The sequence below is a fragment of the Lacerta agilis genome, chromosome 5 (assembly GCF_009819535.1).
Source record: "Lacerta agilis isolate rLacAgi1 chromosome 5, rLacAgi1.pri, whole genome shotgun sequence".
Taxonomy (NCBI): domain Eukaryota; kingdom Metazoa; phylum Chordata; class Lepidosauria; order Squamata; family Lacertidae; genus Lacerta; species Lacerta agilis.
This window is the reverse complement of record NC_046316.1, coordinates 26,013,865-26,030,592: the sequence shown is the minus strand read 5'-3', so window position 1 is coordinate 26,030,592 and position 16,728 is coordinate 26,013,865. Positions and strand designations below refer to the sequence as shown.

The 16,728-nt window shown below is 41.4% G+C and overlaps 1 protein-coding gene across 1 annotated transcript in view; it reads right to left on the bottom strand.

Moving 5' to 3' along the window:
* The window catches only part of TET1 (tet methylcytosine dioxygenase 1), a 67,038-nt gene that overhangs the window by 38,535 nt on the left and 11,775 nt on the right, over positions 1–16,728 (bottom strand). Inside the window, exon 3 of the mRNA XM_033148983.1 lies at positions 6,005–6,055. Coding sequence (XP_033004874.1) covers positions 6,005–6,055 — 51 coding nt within the window. The remainder of the gene's footprint in view (positions 1–6,004; positions 6,056–16,728) is intronic.

Genomic DNA, 16,728 nt, shown 5'->3' with positions numbered 1-16,728 from the left:
CATGCGGAAAGCAAACATCAAAGTGTACTTTATTGCATATTTCTATGCATCCGTTGTGCCTCTTAAAAACTGGTGGATGATATACTGCCTCTGCCATTAGCTCCTTTTGCAATAAGCCACACATCTCATATCATTGTACTTGAAGTAAATGTTACATTTGGTGGGTTTCGTTAAAGCTGTATACAGATATTGAATTAGCAACCCAGCAAGATGGGCAGCATATAAATATTATTATTATTATTATTATTATTATTATTATTATTATTATTATTAATTTACCAATAACCTTTACTAGATATGCCTTTTTCTTTCTTTAACCATCTGCCTATTTTAAGTTACACAATTATATTAAGCAGCAATGTCCTAGTAGCGCTTTGTGAACTGGTTATTTGATGGATAACTTTCTCAACTGTTCTTGAAAGTAGGAAGGAAATATCAGTTGTAGGGCTTAAGGTAACTATTTTATATTTTTCAAAACATGTATGTTTAACTATTCTGTATGCTTGTGGCAACATACCATAGAAAACTCTTTCAAGGATTGGGGTGGGGGGGTGGGCAGAGAGAGACATAGGTGGACCGGCTTTTAGCTATTCACATTGTAAACTCATTTGAACCACTAATTTACTGCAGCATAAATCAGATACCATCTCTACACTTGACCTCATGTCCCTCTAATTCACTGTGTGACACCAAAACCTCTGCTTTGCTCCTTAGAATCTCCAATTCACTTAGACCTCTTGGAGAAGTTTAATCATTGTTTGAGATTATCCAGAGGGCATAAGTTAAATCCAACTCCTGGGTAGCATTCTTACATAGCGTATATTAATAAATGAAGTGCTGCCTCCATGGACACCTATATCCCGTAAGCAATTGTAGAATGATACCTTCACCTAGTTTCATGATGATTCTGTTCCTAGTTACATTCTCTTTCTGACCTGACAGCTTGTTCTCATCTCTTCCATACCTGCCACTACTCGACAGGTGTGATCTTGTTAATATTCCTTTCATATTAAGAGGAATCTCCAATCCTCACACATCTATTAGCCATGCCAACACACTGATTTAATTCTAAACTTGCCAAGGGCTAGTCCAGTGGTGGCCAAATTTGGCCCTCCAGCTGTTTTGGGACTACAATTCCCATCATCCCTGGCCAGTATGATGGATGGTACAGTATTTTGTTTCCAATACAAAATTCCCCTTCAATCCTCCAACCTGTCTGCCCACCTTCTTGCTTCTATGTTCTCAAATGTAACAGAGGACCTTCGCAGACACAAGTGTGAGGGCCCAATGAGCAGCATTAGCTCGGTTATGGACCTCAGCTGCTGAGTGCTATGGGGGACTTTGGATGGTGCCATAACCATTAAATCCTAAACTCGCCAACAGTAAACTTTCTTTAAAATCACTTTTACTATTTTACATACGGCAACTTTTTGTGACAAATTGGTTTGTTAGGAGCAGACATTTTCTACATGTTTGTGAGATATATTAGTGGTTTATTTACATTTGAAGCATTGTATAGGGTGGCCAATAAGCTATTGAGAATTTGCAAAGTCCATTAAAGTCTAAATTGGTAATAACCCTTGAAATTTGAAGGGGAAATTCCACAGCTATCTGTGCTGTATACCTCAAAGTCTGAATCCCGCAAAAAGTAAGCTAACCCATTATTTTTGAGTATTTAGAAAAAAGCATTTGCATCTGAAAGCATTACATATACAGTATTTTTGGATTTTTAAAAGTGGTTTTAAAAAAAATATCTTTAAAAACCCACCCTGAAACAGGGCACACCTATTCAGCACAGATCATTAACATTAACTAGTGACATGTTATGACCACCTCTAAAACAACAGAAATAAAACAGCATGTTTGTGAGATAGATAATACAATATGTAGTTTTAAAACCAGACTTTCCTTTTTTTAAAAAAAGTTAAGATGCCCTACAATATATGTGCACAACAGATACACCCACCCGCATATATCCCACTGAAGAACATTTTTAAAATCCCCACCAATGTATTGCACAGAATCAATCCAGAGGAAGTTACCTCTATCTTCCTCCTCGCCTAAATCCCTGTGGCATTAAAGAATGTGAGAACTATAGGCTAAAATTGATAAGATTTATATGAGAGTTCAGTATGCCCAGCTTTCTCCAGATTGAACACGAAGTCAATCTGTCTTTGTCTATGTTAATCAGTCCAGATAAATGTATAAATACTCAGGCAGCATAATCCTATACTGTACATGTTTCCTCAGAAGTATGTCCCTCAGAGTTTAAAGTGATTTACTCCCTCATGACCAAGCTGGAGATTGCAGCCTTAAAAGTTCAAAATGCTTAATGACTACTATCTCTAGTCCTCTTTGAACAACTATAAAGGATTATATGCATCCCAACTCCTCACCTTATCCAGACCATGACTGCAGAAGTAGATGAAAAGGAAAGCTGGGTATTATGACAGTAAACCCCAAGAAAGTGTGCAAAGGATGATTGGATTGTTAAGTATGTCTGGCAAAAAAGGCACAGTCTAAAAGAATACACTATATAACAAAATACTAATGCCTGGTGGGTAACACAGACATTTAAAACCTATTATTAAATACACACAAGGGCTTGTGGATTTCCAAACAGTGTTAGAAACTGATATGAAAGCTAGGATCTACCGGTAAATGGTACCTTGAACCTAGGTTATGAGTGCTGCAATGGAGTGTCTAGGCACGTTTTTTTAAAAAAAACTAGAATACAAAGTTGAAAATGAATGAACTGCAACTAAAATATTATGTTCATTATTCACATGGTCTAGTCCTTTCCCTACCCAGCCCCCTAATATTCTTAAGAGGGTCTCTTCTCCAGTCTTCAGAGAGTAGCTGGAAGTGGGGAGGCAGAAAAAGGTACTCCTTCCCTTCCACTCTGCAGTTATAATCTGAAATCCTAGGCACAACACTGTGCCCAGAGCTCAGAAGCTGCTTACGCTAATGAAATTCCCTGTCGCAAAATGCACCTAGAACAATGGGAGTTTCGAACACTGTTTCCAAATGAGAGGAGAGAAACAGGAGGCATGCTATGACACCAGATTAGACTAGGGAATGTCTTATGTGTTGTGTTCTTATCTCAAAACAGTAAGGAAACAAAATTAAATTAACTTCATTTAAATCTGGTGGCAGATAAGGCAACAAAGGTGTCACATAGAGCTGAGAAGCCAAGGAGGAGGGGAAAAGAATATTAGGAGTAATCGCAACACAGAGTAACAAGCCCTCATACAAAAAGAATCTAACAATATGAAATATAAAGAACCCAGTGCTACTTTGTCTGGTTTAAGCTTGCTCTAAAATCAACAGATGCAAATCAAACTATCTAGATTTGGGGAAGCCTCTCAATGTTGCTGAACTGCAATTTCCCTGATCATTGACCATGCTGGCTGGGACTGATGGAAGTTGCTCTCCAAAACAACAGGAAGGCACCACATTCATTGATCTAAATTTAATGCTACTGTTAAACCTTCCTACCAATTTAAGGAAAGAACAATACAATAAGCAATCGGCTTCTGGAAAGCACTAATGATCAACAGCACAGTGGAACAGAAGCCCTAGGAGGGCCAACTGGTGGCCCATTGGCTGCAGCAGAACTCCATCCTGCCATTTTGCAGCTCCCTACCTCAACCCAGGTTGGAGACAAGTGCCTACCTGAATCCCTGTCACCTAACATGGGATGCTCATCATGTTGGAAGTGATGCACACAACATACTGCTTTCAACTTGGCAAGTGTCAACAAAAAGCAATAAATGTGCTCCAGGTGTCTTGGGTCCTTTAATTTTGCACTGGGCACCTGCCAGGTTAGAGGCAGCATCAGCAACTAACTGGGTGCAATTTCTAATCCAGCAAGTGCCCCGAGGGCCTCCACAATGACACCTGTGAAGCCTAGATTGCACCCTTTCAGCAAAGTCGGCTAAGTGCCACTATCCTCAATGTAGTAAAACTGAGAATCCACTAGGAAGCTTTTCTTTATTTATTTGCTGTTTAGGCTGCCTTCCCACAGCAGCTGAAAATAAAAACATAAATAAATAAATGATGCTAGAAATGAATGAGAGCCACACAAGAGTACAATGGATTTAAATGAATGTGCAAAAGTACATCCCAGTAGACTATGCTCAATAGATTGATTGGTTGGCTCCATTGTTAAAAAAAATAAATACAATTGCTTCTTACATATTGGAACCAGTTTCCAAAAAGAAACTTATTTACTTGAATTTACAACCCACTGATTTTGATGGAACTGATGTCCAAATCAGACTGTAGCCTAAATTTTTGGGTTGTCAATTAAAAATACCAACAAAGTAATTATTTAATTTGCAAACACAAAGCATTGTAAACATGACATTATTTCTAATGACATAGAAATCAACCATGTATTTCAGATCCAAATAAAAAAAAGACATAAAATGCTCGCACTTGGAAGATAATACGTTAAGTGCAGTGCAAATAAAATTATGAATACTTTTTTTCAAATGCAAGTGTGTCCACACACGCATTTCAAGTATACTTTAGCATCCTGAACACAAATCCAACTATAGCACATTCAAGTAAATAGCACAATCCCATGCACATTTGCTCAGGAACAAACCCCACCAGGTTCACTGGGCGCTCCTAGATAAGTGTGCAAAGGATTGCAGCCTAGGCAATCAAAGTAGAGATTTTTAAGGATACTTAATTTTCTCCTAAAATCTACTTCAAGTGTCTATAGGTTTTTATTTTTATAAAATAATTATCTTTATACACAACTGCTTTGTTTAAAGACTGTATGTCTAGTTTCTAAATAAACTGCAAGCTATTACACACAGCAAAATACATGTTAACTATTACTACACTCATACGAAGTATTCTTACCACAAAAGAACAACATCCACAGACCTTCCAGCCTGGTCACAGGAGCTAACGCATGGTGTACCAGCGAGTTAGTAAGTTTGCCAGGGCTTCAGTCACACTACAGAACATGCCGCTATGTCAGAGTTGGAGAAAAACACCCCAGTACAAATATGGCAACATAAACGCGCAATACATTTTCACTTTCGAATCCTGAGACTAAACACATCCGCCATGATCCAGAATTCTGGAAAGCTCCAATGACATTCAGCACTCTGCTTGTGTGGGAGGGGCCCTAATTCTCTACTATGGGATGGGGATTCCCCACAGTAAACAGGGATTTCCTCTGCACGTGTACAGGAATTCCCTGACTCACTGAAGAGAACAGGGTTGCCATTTATATATACACAAGAAACACTGAATATGCACTAGGGTTTTTCCCCTCCCAATTTTTGCTTCAGCAGCTCCACGCCACACCAAAACACTTATGGAACGCCGCCCGATTTAAAAACCATTTTCAGATCAACACACACTTATCGAAGAAAATGCATGCCTGTAGTATTTTTTTAATTACCAATTGCAGGCCACATTTACCTGAATGTGTCAAATTTTACAAAACAAGAAGGAATTCATTGGGGGGGGGGAGAAATGCAAGAACAACCAACATTTAATATTCAGATATTATCATTCCACCGTTAACATACACACAGCCTGATATCTGTATGAAGACAGCCCTCCTCTAAGAACCAAAGGGTCACTTTCAGCCCAATTTCTAAACACATTTACTTGTAAATAACTTATTGAATTCAGTAGGACCGACTCCATCATAATAAGCACGTTTAGGACAGCAGCCTTTAAGAATCAAGGATGACACAAGTCATTTTCAGTGCATCACAAGTAGTTTAAAATTCTATCCTGCAACTCTGTGCACAAAGAGTTAAATCTCTACAAAACACACTTCATCATACTGAGGGAAAGACAAAAATATTATGAGCTTTTAATATTCACCATAAATATGAAAATCAGGAAACTAATACTTTCTAGTATTTCCACTCTTTTACCGCCTATTTCACGACCAAAAAAAAGTGTGTAAGACAGGTTGGGGTTTGCTTTTCTGTAATTATTATTAATAAATCAAATGATCCGTTATTACCTTTTGAACTCTTTGCTTTCTCCTCTGAGGCCTTTTGTTTTCAGTTAGCACCTAAAGAAAGACATCAAAATGCAAAGTAAGCCTTTGTGAATAAAGCAAATATTTATTTTTAAACATTCCCCCCCACCACCACCCGCCTTGTAACATTAGAAGACTTTAAAGCAGAACCATACGGGCTTTTTTCTCTCTCTCTCTTGCTGCAGAACTTAAGGAACTGATGAGTACACTTTAGGCGTTGAAGTCACCGGAATCAAAACAAAAAGAAAACGGGGGGAAAGAGGGTTAGCGAGGAAGGAGGGGGAAAAATAGTAGTAACCTTCCCCCCCTTCAGAGTCGGGTTTAATTAAGCTCTGCATTCTTCACAGCAAAACCCACAAGGTAGCCATCTTGCTTCCTTCTGCTGAAGAACCTTCCACAGTACAGCACTACTTCACGCTGCTTTTTGAGTATTATTATCATGGTGTTTTTAAAAGGAACAGCGGCGGCGGCGGCAGCAAAAAGCAGCACATCAAGCCCTGCCTGCCAACACTGGGGACGTGCTGGGCATGCCTCTCGAATATTATTACACAGACAGACAGACACACACACACACACACACACAGAGAGAGAGAGAGAGACCAAAAAAAAAAACCACCACACAAAAAAAATCAACCACCAGGCTCCAGAAAAGGACCAGCCAATAGCAAAGCAAGGCCAGGAGCTTCCAAAGCGCTTCTTCCCTTGCCTAGCCCTTCCCAAACAAAGGATCTCCTATGTGGGGCTTTTACTCGGAGCAAGAGGACACAAGGGGCGGGCGCAAGCTGCGACATGGACTCCCTGCGACCGTGGATCCGGCCGAGGGGTGGGGTGGGGTGGAAATAGGGGTTGAAAAGCTGGAGGCAAGCGGTTGGGGGGGGGGGTTTGCAAGGCGGAAGCGAGGTGTGTTATTTATTTATTTATATTTTTTAATGACTGGAAAAGCAAAGCCACCAAACGCCCCCTCCCCACCAACTCCTGGTTTGCCTGACCGATTGGTTTAAAGCTGAACGCGAAAGAGAAGCCAGAGAGGAGCGATCCAGAGCAAGGCAGGAGGAGGAGGGATCAATTGAGCCCCTGGGGGGGGGGAGCCTGCGGACGCTGCGCACATACGCACTCACCAGGAAAGTATTGTGCATTTTGACTTTATAAGGCGAGGGCTACATATTAGTGCTACATTATTTTGTTGTGGTTTTTTGGGTTAAGAGGGAGGTTATGCGAGGACACCGACTCCGAGACGGCTAATGCCTCGGCAACCCCCCTTGGCCACGCCTCGGCGGCAATTAATAGCTAATGATAAGGAAATCGGAGAGAGACGAGGCTCTGGCTGTCATCCTCCACCTACTGCCACTGAGAGAGAATACTGCTTCCTCTTGTATGCTCAGAAAGGTGCTAATTTCTTTTATCTGCTTAGCTTGTCTAAGTTTTTTTTTTTTTTAAGAATCCCAAAAGACTGGGGAGGGGGCAAGGTCATGCCACCATTCTGGCAGGGGTCTCCATTTTCTACTGGTGTGTGTGTGTGTCTGCACGCACACACACAGATACACACAAATGTGTGAGAAGTCAGTCCTTATTCACAACAGTCAGTAATCAGATTAAAGGACGGAGTAAACTGTCTGCAAAAACCCCCCACCAACCTAGAGCTTGTAATCGAGTTACTGTTGAGCAAATACTTCACATTAAATGAAAACTACACAGAGAGGGGGTGAGGAAGCGGTTTAACCAGCTCAATGGCTTCGGGAGTTAAAGTGAAATGCCACCTCCACTTTTACCTCCATTCAATCTTCTCTGTTCTGGAAATGCCACCTGTCATCGGATGGTACTGCTGCCCTGGAGGAACTAATCATGAGAGTCAAGGGGCTTTAGATTGTGTTCCAGAGAAGCTTATTGGAGGTTTCATGTGAGAAATAATGAGGCTCTGTAGGCCGGGCCAGTTGGTTCACTGTGAGGAGGCTGCGCGCTTGACCATGCCCTCTCTGAATCCCCTCTGAATTTGCAAATGTCGCATGACAGATACACAGTGGGGGTTTTGAACAGATCTGTAGTCCGACAAAGTTCCTTGAAGGCAAAGAGAGTTTAAAAACCATAAATGTAAGCAAAGCCCCTTGCTTGTATGGCTCATATGGCACAGTGACTAAGAGACTACAAATCAGCTAGTTTTGCCTCCACAGGAAACTCACTAGGGTACACACCATAGCTTTAAAGTACATGGCTTCCCCCACAGAATCCTGGGAAAGGTAGCTATTTTAACAAATGACAGTTCCCAGGATTCTTTGAGGGAAGTCATGTACTTTATATGGTGTGTACACAGGCTAAGTCGCCTTCCACAAGCCTCTCCCAGCAGTCTCAGCTCATCCATCTACAACATGGACAATAATAATAGTGATGTACCTTACAGGGCCACTGTAAAACAAGTGTGGTGAACCTGTGGGTCCAACTCCCATCAACCAGCATCTTCAGTGGTCAGGGATGATGGGCGTTAGAGCCTGTGGCTCTCCAGATGTCATTGGGCTACAAGGATCAGCTAAATGATGCATGTGGAGTGCTCGAAACACTTGAAAGTACAATAGAGAATATAGAAGTACTATAGAACTCTCCCAGCTACTTTATGAATGCATATCATCTAGCTCACTCAGCTCACAACAAATATCTATGTATTTATATTCTTTTTGTCCTAGATGCTTCAGGGCATGCTAAACTCACACTGACCATTTCCAAGCCTAGGCAGAGTACTCTTAGCAGCAAACACACACTGGCTACCAACTCCAATTTAGTCATTCATTCATTGCATTTGTATCCCACCTTTTCAGCAAGGGGCCTAAGGTGGTGTACATGGTTCTCCCTCTTCTCACTTAATCCCCACAACACCGCTGTGTGGTAAGTTCAGCTGAGAGGCAATAACTAGTTCAAGGTCACTCAGTGAACTTCATGACCAAGTGTTTCTCAAACTTGGATCTCCAGCTGCTGTTGGGCTACAATTCCCATCATCCTTAGCTCATAGGACCAGTGGTCAGAGATGATGGGAGCTGTAGTCCAACAGCAGCTCGAGACCCAAGTTTGAGAAGCACTGCTCTAACCACTATACCACATGGGCTCTATGATTACAAGAGCGAAAGGGAAGCGTCTGCCATCTTCCATTCTTCAGGAATGAGTGATGACTTCCATCCCACCTAGAAACAAAGATGTCACTTGTAGCATACAAGGAGTTTAGTTACCCCTAGATGCAAAGTAACTGCATCAACAGTCCAATGTGGTTAAATACTGGTAAAAGGTCAATTTCATATACTTTCAATGCAGGCTTCTGGAGTAAGAATTTTAATTGCAATAGTAGATGACTACAAGGCAGTAAGAACACATGATCTTTTGTACATGATGCAAGATTATCTTGCTCCTGGGAGAAGAGAAGTAGCAGGTGTCTTAAACCCAGGCTGCTTCTGAATCTGGGATGGGAATTAGTGCATATTGGGAGTTACTTAAACTCCCCCCCCCCCCAGAGAGCTACTTCACAAGCTATGTTTTTCTTAAAAATAAACAAGCAGATTTGAAACGTATGTATACACTGACACAAGCAACAATTGCATAAGTTATCTTTTTGCATTTATGCAAAGACTCAACAAAATTGCATATATTAGAATATAAAGTGCATCTGAAAAACTTTCACCCATTTTCTGGCATTGCATCTACTAGTTGGCTTGTCAGATGAAATATAATTAGGTAATAGTTGGAAGTCTTGAGGTTTAGACACACATAATTCAGTCTAAGTGTAGAGTATCAGCCAAGATTTCTCTATCTATGCTACATTCCAGGAGCTGATCATATCAGCACTGCAGAAAAGATACTCAATTTCTCACTTTGCATGCTGCAGCAGGAACATATATTTGAAGACTATTTTGCTTAGAATTTTCTACCTCTGCTAAGATGATACAATATATTCTCTGCCTGTTTGTCCATTGTGCTGGCCAGACACAGAGTTTACTGATACAATTGTCTAGAATTCTCAAGATGAAAAGTACTTGTTGCCATACAAACAGAGAGCATTATGTTCAACATACAAATCGTGTGCATGCGCGCGCGCACACACACACACAAGAAGTGCCCAAGAAAATGAAACTGACAGCAAAAAAGAAGTTAAAGAATAGGGGGGAGCTCATTAAAAAAGCAGAGAGAAGACTTAAAGAAAAGGGTGAAGAAGCAAAGCTGCTATACAATGAGGAGGTCAGAAGAAATCAAAGGGAGGCATGTTTAGTCTGGGGAAAAGATTGACAGAAGAGCTAGAATTCATCCTTTGCTTGAACTGGCCTCTGCTAAAAGCTTTTTTGCTCCTTGCCTTAATCGCTTCCTGTCTTAGCTCCCACCATTCTTTTCTGGTGACCTTAGCAGATGTCTGCTTTGCTCAATAATTAAAAATACATAGGTACCCATAATATTGCAACTACAATGCTCCTGCGAAGCGGGAACTTGCTTATGTACTCAATTACATTCCTGTGCCTGCTTTTGATCTTTGGATTAAAAACCCTCCTGCCTTTACTGGTTTTTAGCCTTTCTTCATTCACTTAGTTTTGGCAGGGATCCTCACCCAACTATCCAAAAGTACGTATTTGCCAGCCTGAAAGGACATAATCTGGTCCTGAACCTACTACTTTGGCCCCAGTACAGCCAGAGAGGGCCCAATTCTCTCACTCAACTCCAGCGTATGCTTCAAGGTGCTGTCTGAGGCCTATCTGCATTATACATTTGTTGTTGTTGTTCAGTCGTGTCTGACTCTTCATGACTCCATGGACCAGAGCACGCCAGGCACGCCTATCCTTCACTGCCTCTCGCAGTTTGGCCAAACTCATGTTAGTAGCTTCGAGAACACTGTCCAACCATCTCATCCTCTGTCGTCCCCTTCTCTTTGTGCCCTCCATCTTTTCCAACCTCAGGGTCTTTTCTAGGGAGTCTTCTCTTCTCATGAGGTGGCCAAAGTACTGGAGCCTCAACTTCAGGATCTGTCCTTCTAGTGAGCACTCAGGGCCGATTTCCTTGAGAATGGATAGGTTTGATCTTCTTGCAGTCCATGGGACTCTCAAGTCTCCTCCAGCACCATAATTCAAAAGCATCAATTCTTCAGCGATCAGTGTTCTTCATGGTCCAGCTCTCACTTCCGTACATTACTACTGGGAAAACCATAGCTTTAACTATACGGACCTTTGTCGGCAAGGTGATGTCTTTGCTTTTGAAGATGCTGTCTAGGTTTGTCATTGCTTTTCTCCCAAGAAGCAGGTGTCTTCTAATTTTGTGACTGCTGTCACCATCGGCAGTGATCATGGAACCCAAGAAAGTGAAATCTCTCACTGCCTCCATTTCTTCCCCTTCTATTTGCCAGGAGGTGATGGGACCAGTGGCCATGATCTTAGTTTTTTGGATGTTGAGCTTCAGACCATATTTTGCGCTTTCCTCTTTCACCCTCATTAAAAGGTTCTTTAATTCCTCCTCACTTTCTGCCATCAAGGTTGTATCATCAGCATATCTGAGGTTCTTGATATTTTTTCCGGCAATCTTAATTCCGGTTGCCGGAATATATATATATGTGAGGAGGAATTAAAGAACTTTTTAATGAGGGTGAAAGAGGAAAGCGCAAAATATGGTAGTTTAATACTACTTTGGCTTCCCCCCCCCAAAGAATCCTGGGAACTGCAGTTTGTTAAGGATGCTGAGAGTTGTTAGGAGATCCCCTATTCTCCTCAGAAAGCTACAATTCTCAGAGTAGTTTAACGATCAATCTTCAGCTCTGTGAGGGAACTAACAACTCTCAGCATGCTTAACAAACTACAGTTCCCAAGATTTAGGAGAAGCTAAGGCTGTTTAAAGTGGTGTGATACTGCTTTAAATGTCTAGTGCAGATGGGACCCAGCAGACACAGCTTTACTGCTCTCTGGGCAATGCTTCCCTTTAAAGCAGCAATGTAGGCCAAGCAACAGTGGACAGCAATGAAGACTACTATGTCCACAAGCTGGCAGCATAGAGCCTCTGGCTGCATACACATCATAAATTTAAGACAACCCCTCCCTGACCCCAAAAAAGAATCCTTAAAACTGTAGTTTACCCCCTCACAGAGCTATAATTCCCAGCACCCTTAAACCACAGTTCCAAGAATTCTTGGGGGGGGGGGCTTTAAATGTATGGTGTATACAGCCTCACTCTCCAGATCTAGTCTCCAGATCTAATTTGTGTGGGGGACTTCCCCTCTCTCAGAGCTCAAAATTAGCAAGGCGCCAGGCACATTTTGCGCCTAAAAATTCTCCATTTGCAAACACCTCAGAAGGTCTGGGTGCCATTATTTGCATTTGGCTGTTACTCAAGGATTATGGCGATGTATAAGGAGTTTAACAATAAAGAGTAGTGCAGGCTTCCTCAACCTCGGCCCTCCAGATGTTTTTGGCCTACAACTCCCATGATCCCTAGCTAGCAGGACCAGTGGTCAGGGATAATGTGAATTGTAACCTCAAAACATCTGGAGGGCCAAGGTTGAGGAAGCCTGGAGTAATAATTTATAAATTCTTTTTAAATCAAAAAACAACATGTGTTGGAAATGTAATAAGGAGATAGGAACTATGATGCCTATGTGGTGGTGGTGTGAGAAAAATAAAACTTTCTGGCTATCGGTCCATGATGAAAAAAATGATCAAAAAGTCAATAATGAAAAAGCCTGATGCATATTTGTTAGGATTAATAGATGAAGATAAACCAAAAGGGAAAGAAAAAGTATTTCTATATGCTAGTACAGCAGCCAGGGTAGTTATAGCAGCCAAGTGGAAGGATGAAAAGGCACCATCGAAAGAGGAATGGATTTGTAAATTAAATGAGTATCTACTAATGGCAAAATTAACAGCGGTAATAAGGAATATATCAAAGCAAAATTTAAAGAATGAATGGATATGTTATGAGGATTATATGGTCAAACATTACTCAAGGGATGATGTGCTTGCGTATCTAGATTAAGAGATATGAAGAATAATAAAGGGGAAATAAAGAGATTAAGAGGATAAGAAAATGTTCTATAAAGAATAAAATGAGAATACAGAATGCATATTGAGAAAAGGATTTATGACAGAAGAAGAAATGATGCTGGAGGGGAGTCAGAGGGGTGGGGGAGGAGGGGTTATGGGAGTATGATATGTATGTGTTGATCAGTATGTATGATTTGTTTAATTCGTTTAATGGATTTGTATGCTTTAATTTAAAATTTCAATAAAGTATTTTTTTTTATTTTTTTAAAAAAGAGGAAGCCTGGAGTAGCGTGTTTTGAAAACTGAACTATGGTATCGATATTTTTATTGTATACATCAAATTAAACACGTAATAGCAATTTCTGTTTAAAATGTGGTATTAACCATGTGTCATATATGTGATTTGCGTATTAGTTCATACTCATCAAAATAATAAATAAAAAGTGTTGCTGACCCCCCACATATGGTGACTAGATATTCTGTTTTGGCACCTACAACCCTGGTTCCAGGAGCCATTTGGCTCCTAGCATTTCTATCCCAGTTTCTAACACTGCCCTCCCTTCCTCCTCCACCAGATCAGCAGGAAAAAGGAGGCCATCAAGCCTCTACACAAGGGGTCAGCAACCTTTTCCAGCTATGGACCGGTCCACCGTCGCTCAGACCATGTGGTGGGCCGGACTATATTTTGGGGGGGAAATGAACGAATTCCTATGCCCCTCAAATAACCCATAGATGCATTTTAAATAAAAGGACACATTCCACTCATGTAAAAACACGCTGATTCCCAGACCGTCCACGGGCCAGATTGAGAAGGCAATTAGGCCGCATCCGGCCCATGGGCCTTAGGTTGCCTACCCCTGCTCTACACCATGGGCAGGCAAACTAAGGCCTGCGGCCCAGATCCGACCCAATCACCTTCTAAATCCGGCCCACGGACCATCTGGGAATCAGCATGTTTTTACATGAGTAGAATGTGTCCTTTTATTTAAAATGCATTTCTGGGTTATTTGTAGGGCATATGAATTCGTTCACACCCCCCCCCAAAAAAAATAGTCCGGCCCCCTGTGACGGATTGGCCCTAGGGTGGAGGAGGTATTACATCCCAGCGCAGAAGGAGTTAATCCACCTTCATCTTGACGGTAAAAGGAGGGGCTGTTTTGGCAGTTGAAAAGAGGGAGGGTGTGTGTGGAGACAGGGAAGAAGAGGGGTGTGGGGCCAGGATAGTGGTGGTTAGGCTAGGATAGGAATATGGAATAAGACAAAACTGAACTGCAGGGTGATAGTTTGTGTCTTGGAGTTTCACTAAGGAGGGGCAAAAGGGCAGAAACCTTGGTAAGACTACACAGTTACTAAAAGGGTTTAGCTAACTGACGCAGTGGGGGGATCTAATGAGGGAGAGCCCCAGAACTGATAGAGCTGAGAGGTATTCTTAACCCAGGAGCCCAGAGCTATATATATATATTACAGGCCACGACAGGTGGACAAGAGAACCCCGTTACTAAGTTATTCCTAGTTATAATAAAAGATTATCCACACAGATGGACCTCAAGGCATCGAGGTGGGGTGAAGAGAAAAAGTGACCCGGAACACCTCAGAAATAAATCACTTAGTAACAGAGAGGTAGTTGGCAGGGAGGTTCGTTGCACCCCCCACAAGGTCTGAGGGACAGTGGACCAGCCCCTTGCTGAAAAAGTTTGCCGACCTCTGCTCTACACAAACTCAACAGCAGCCATGTGTCGCTTGCTTTTGCTCCAACCAGTTTTGCTTCAACCAGTGTTTATCCCCCCCCCCCCAAACAAGGGTTATCTGCCTAAATAATGTTATTGCCAAATAGGACAAGGAAGATAAACTGCTGGAACAGCTTGGCCCCAAGATCAAAGCACAACGCTTTGCAAGAACTCAACTCCTCCACAGGCTAACTAAAATAATAAGCCAAGCTATTTAACATTCAGCAAGATACCATGTAAGTGTGAGTGTAATGGAGCAGGATGGATTTAGGCTATTGTCTTATCCTTCAAATATAATATAGGCATAGAAAGCAGGGGCTTTCAAAGTGGCCTTTGTTGATGACCACAGGCATGGCAGCTAATATACTGTATGTGGTGCGGCCCTTCTCATCAGTGGTTCACCCTATCCAGAGCTTTCCTCTTTGCCCTTACAACTCCAGAGGGTCGACTCCCCATCACTAGTTCTGCCGCACTGCTTACTTCTGCACCTGCTGCTGTCAGCTTCTGCTCTTGTTGCTGCCATGCCCTTCCTGACTCTTTGCTCCACCTCTTTTCTTCCTGTTTGGCCCCTGTAACTTAGCAACTACACCAAACTACCCTTGAGGTTGCATCTGGGAAGCCATCGTTTGAAGGTGTAGAGTATTTTGCAGCACGATTCTATAAATTTCTACTTGCAAACCTACTGTTCTAAAGAGATGATCTAGTGCTATTAGGTATACTATCCACTTAATATCAGACAAAATGAATACGGGGCAACAAAGGTGTAAAAGAGGAATATACCACACACTGTACCTAAATCAGCCCTTGCCTTGTTATGCTTTTGTTCAACTGTATCAAGCAGAAATTATTGTTGGGGAATTATTGTTGTGTTTTGCAGCTGGGGAATTATTGTTGTGTTTTGCAGCCTGTAAAAAATACATTCTCAATTCACTAAAAAGCGACAAAGAAATTTTCTTCCAGCTCAAGTTCAAAAGCCTTGCCCAAAATTGTAGGGTGCCATGTTTTCCCTAATTTGTCTGAAAAAGCATGCAATTTAATTCCCAGCCTTAGCACTGAACTTGATTCAACTGTCGACTGAGACTCTCTTGTGCTGCAAGCCAATGTAGTCTTGTTAACAGTTATCTGCCATAATTTTTGTTTGTGTTAGATACTAGATACCAGATGAGACCAGACTCAAACAAGATAATGTTTATAGATCACAGAAACTATTTTGAGGAATCAGTATGTAATTTAGGATAGCAATGCTGCTGCTCAAAAAAAAAAAAAAGTAGAGGTCACTTACAATGTTTTCCTCTCTGGCACTTCAATTTTAAATATTTTTTTGGGAAGTTAAGTGTACTGATTCAACAGCCTGTTCACACATAATGCCTATTGTGAAGGAACAAGCACCCTGGTACTCCACCCCCATTCCTACTGCCAGAAATTAAGCTGAAGAATGGTTTTGCATTACATCTGAATCTGGACCTCTCTCCCCCAAGCACAAACTATTTTATAGGAATGGTTGCTCTTTTATCTTCTATGTGTACCTTTATAGTTAATGATGAGTTAAACCTTTGTCCCACATTATTGTCTGGCTTCTCTTAATGCTGCACAAGACTCATAAATTTGGTATTTTAATTGCACCTTTATGTGAGTCATGATAAACATGATAAACATTCACAATTAGCAAGTAAGTATGCTGCTGCCAAACCTTACTCAATTATCCATGTTCTGTGATGTAAGTAGTAATTGATACTTTTTCCAGCTTTCTTCCACAGCATATTGAAAACTGAATTCTAGCAACATGCACAATTAATGCAAAATATACTCCCAGACTTATAGGGTCTTAAAGTGGATCCAGGATCCCTACATTGGCTGTTACAGTACATTGTTGTTGTTCTATAACACCCTCCCAATGTAAAAGAATATCCCCTGCTGAAGAAAACTTCCAAGGAATGCTATCTACCATCCAGTGGAATCTGGCAGCATAAAGAAAGATAAAATATGCAATTCA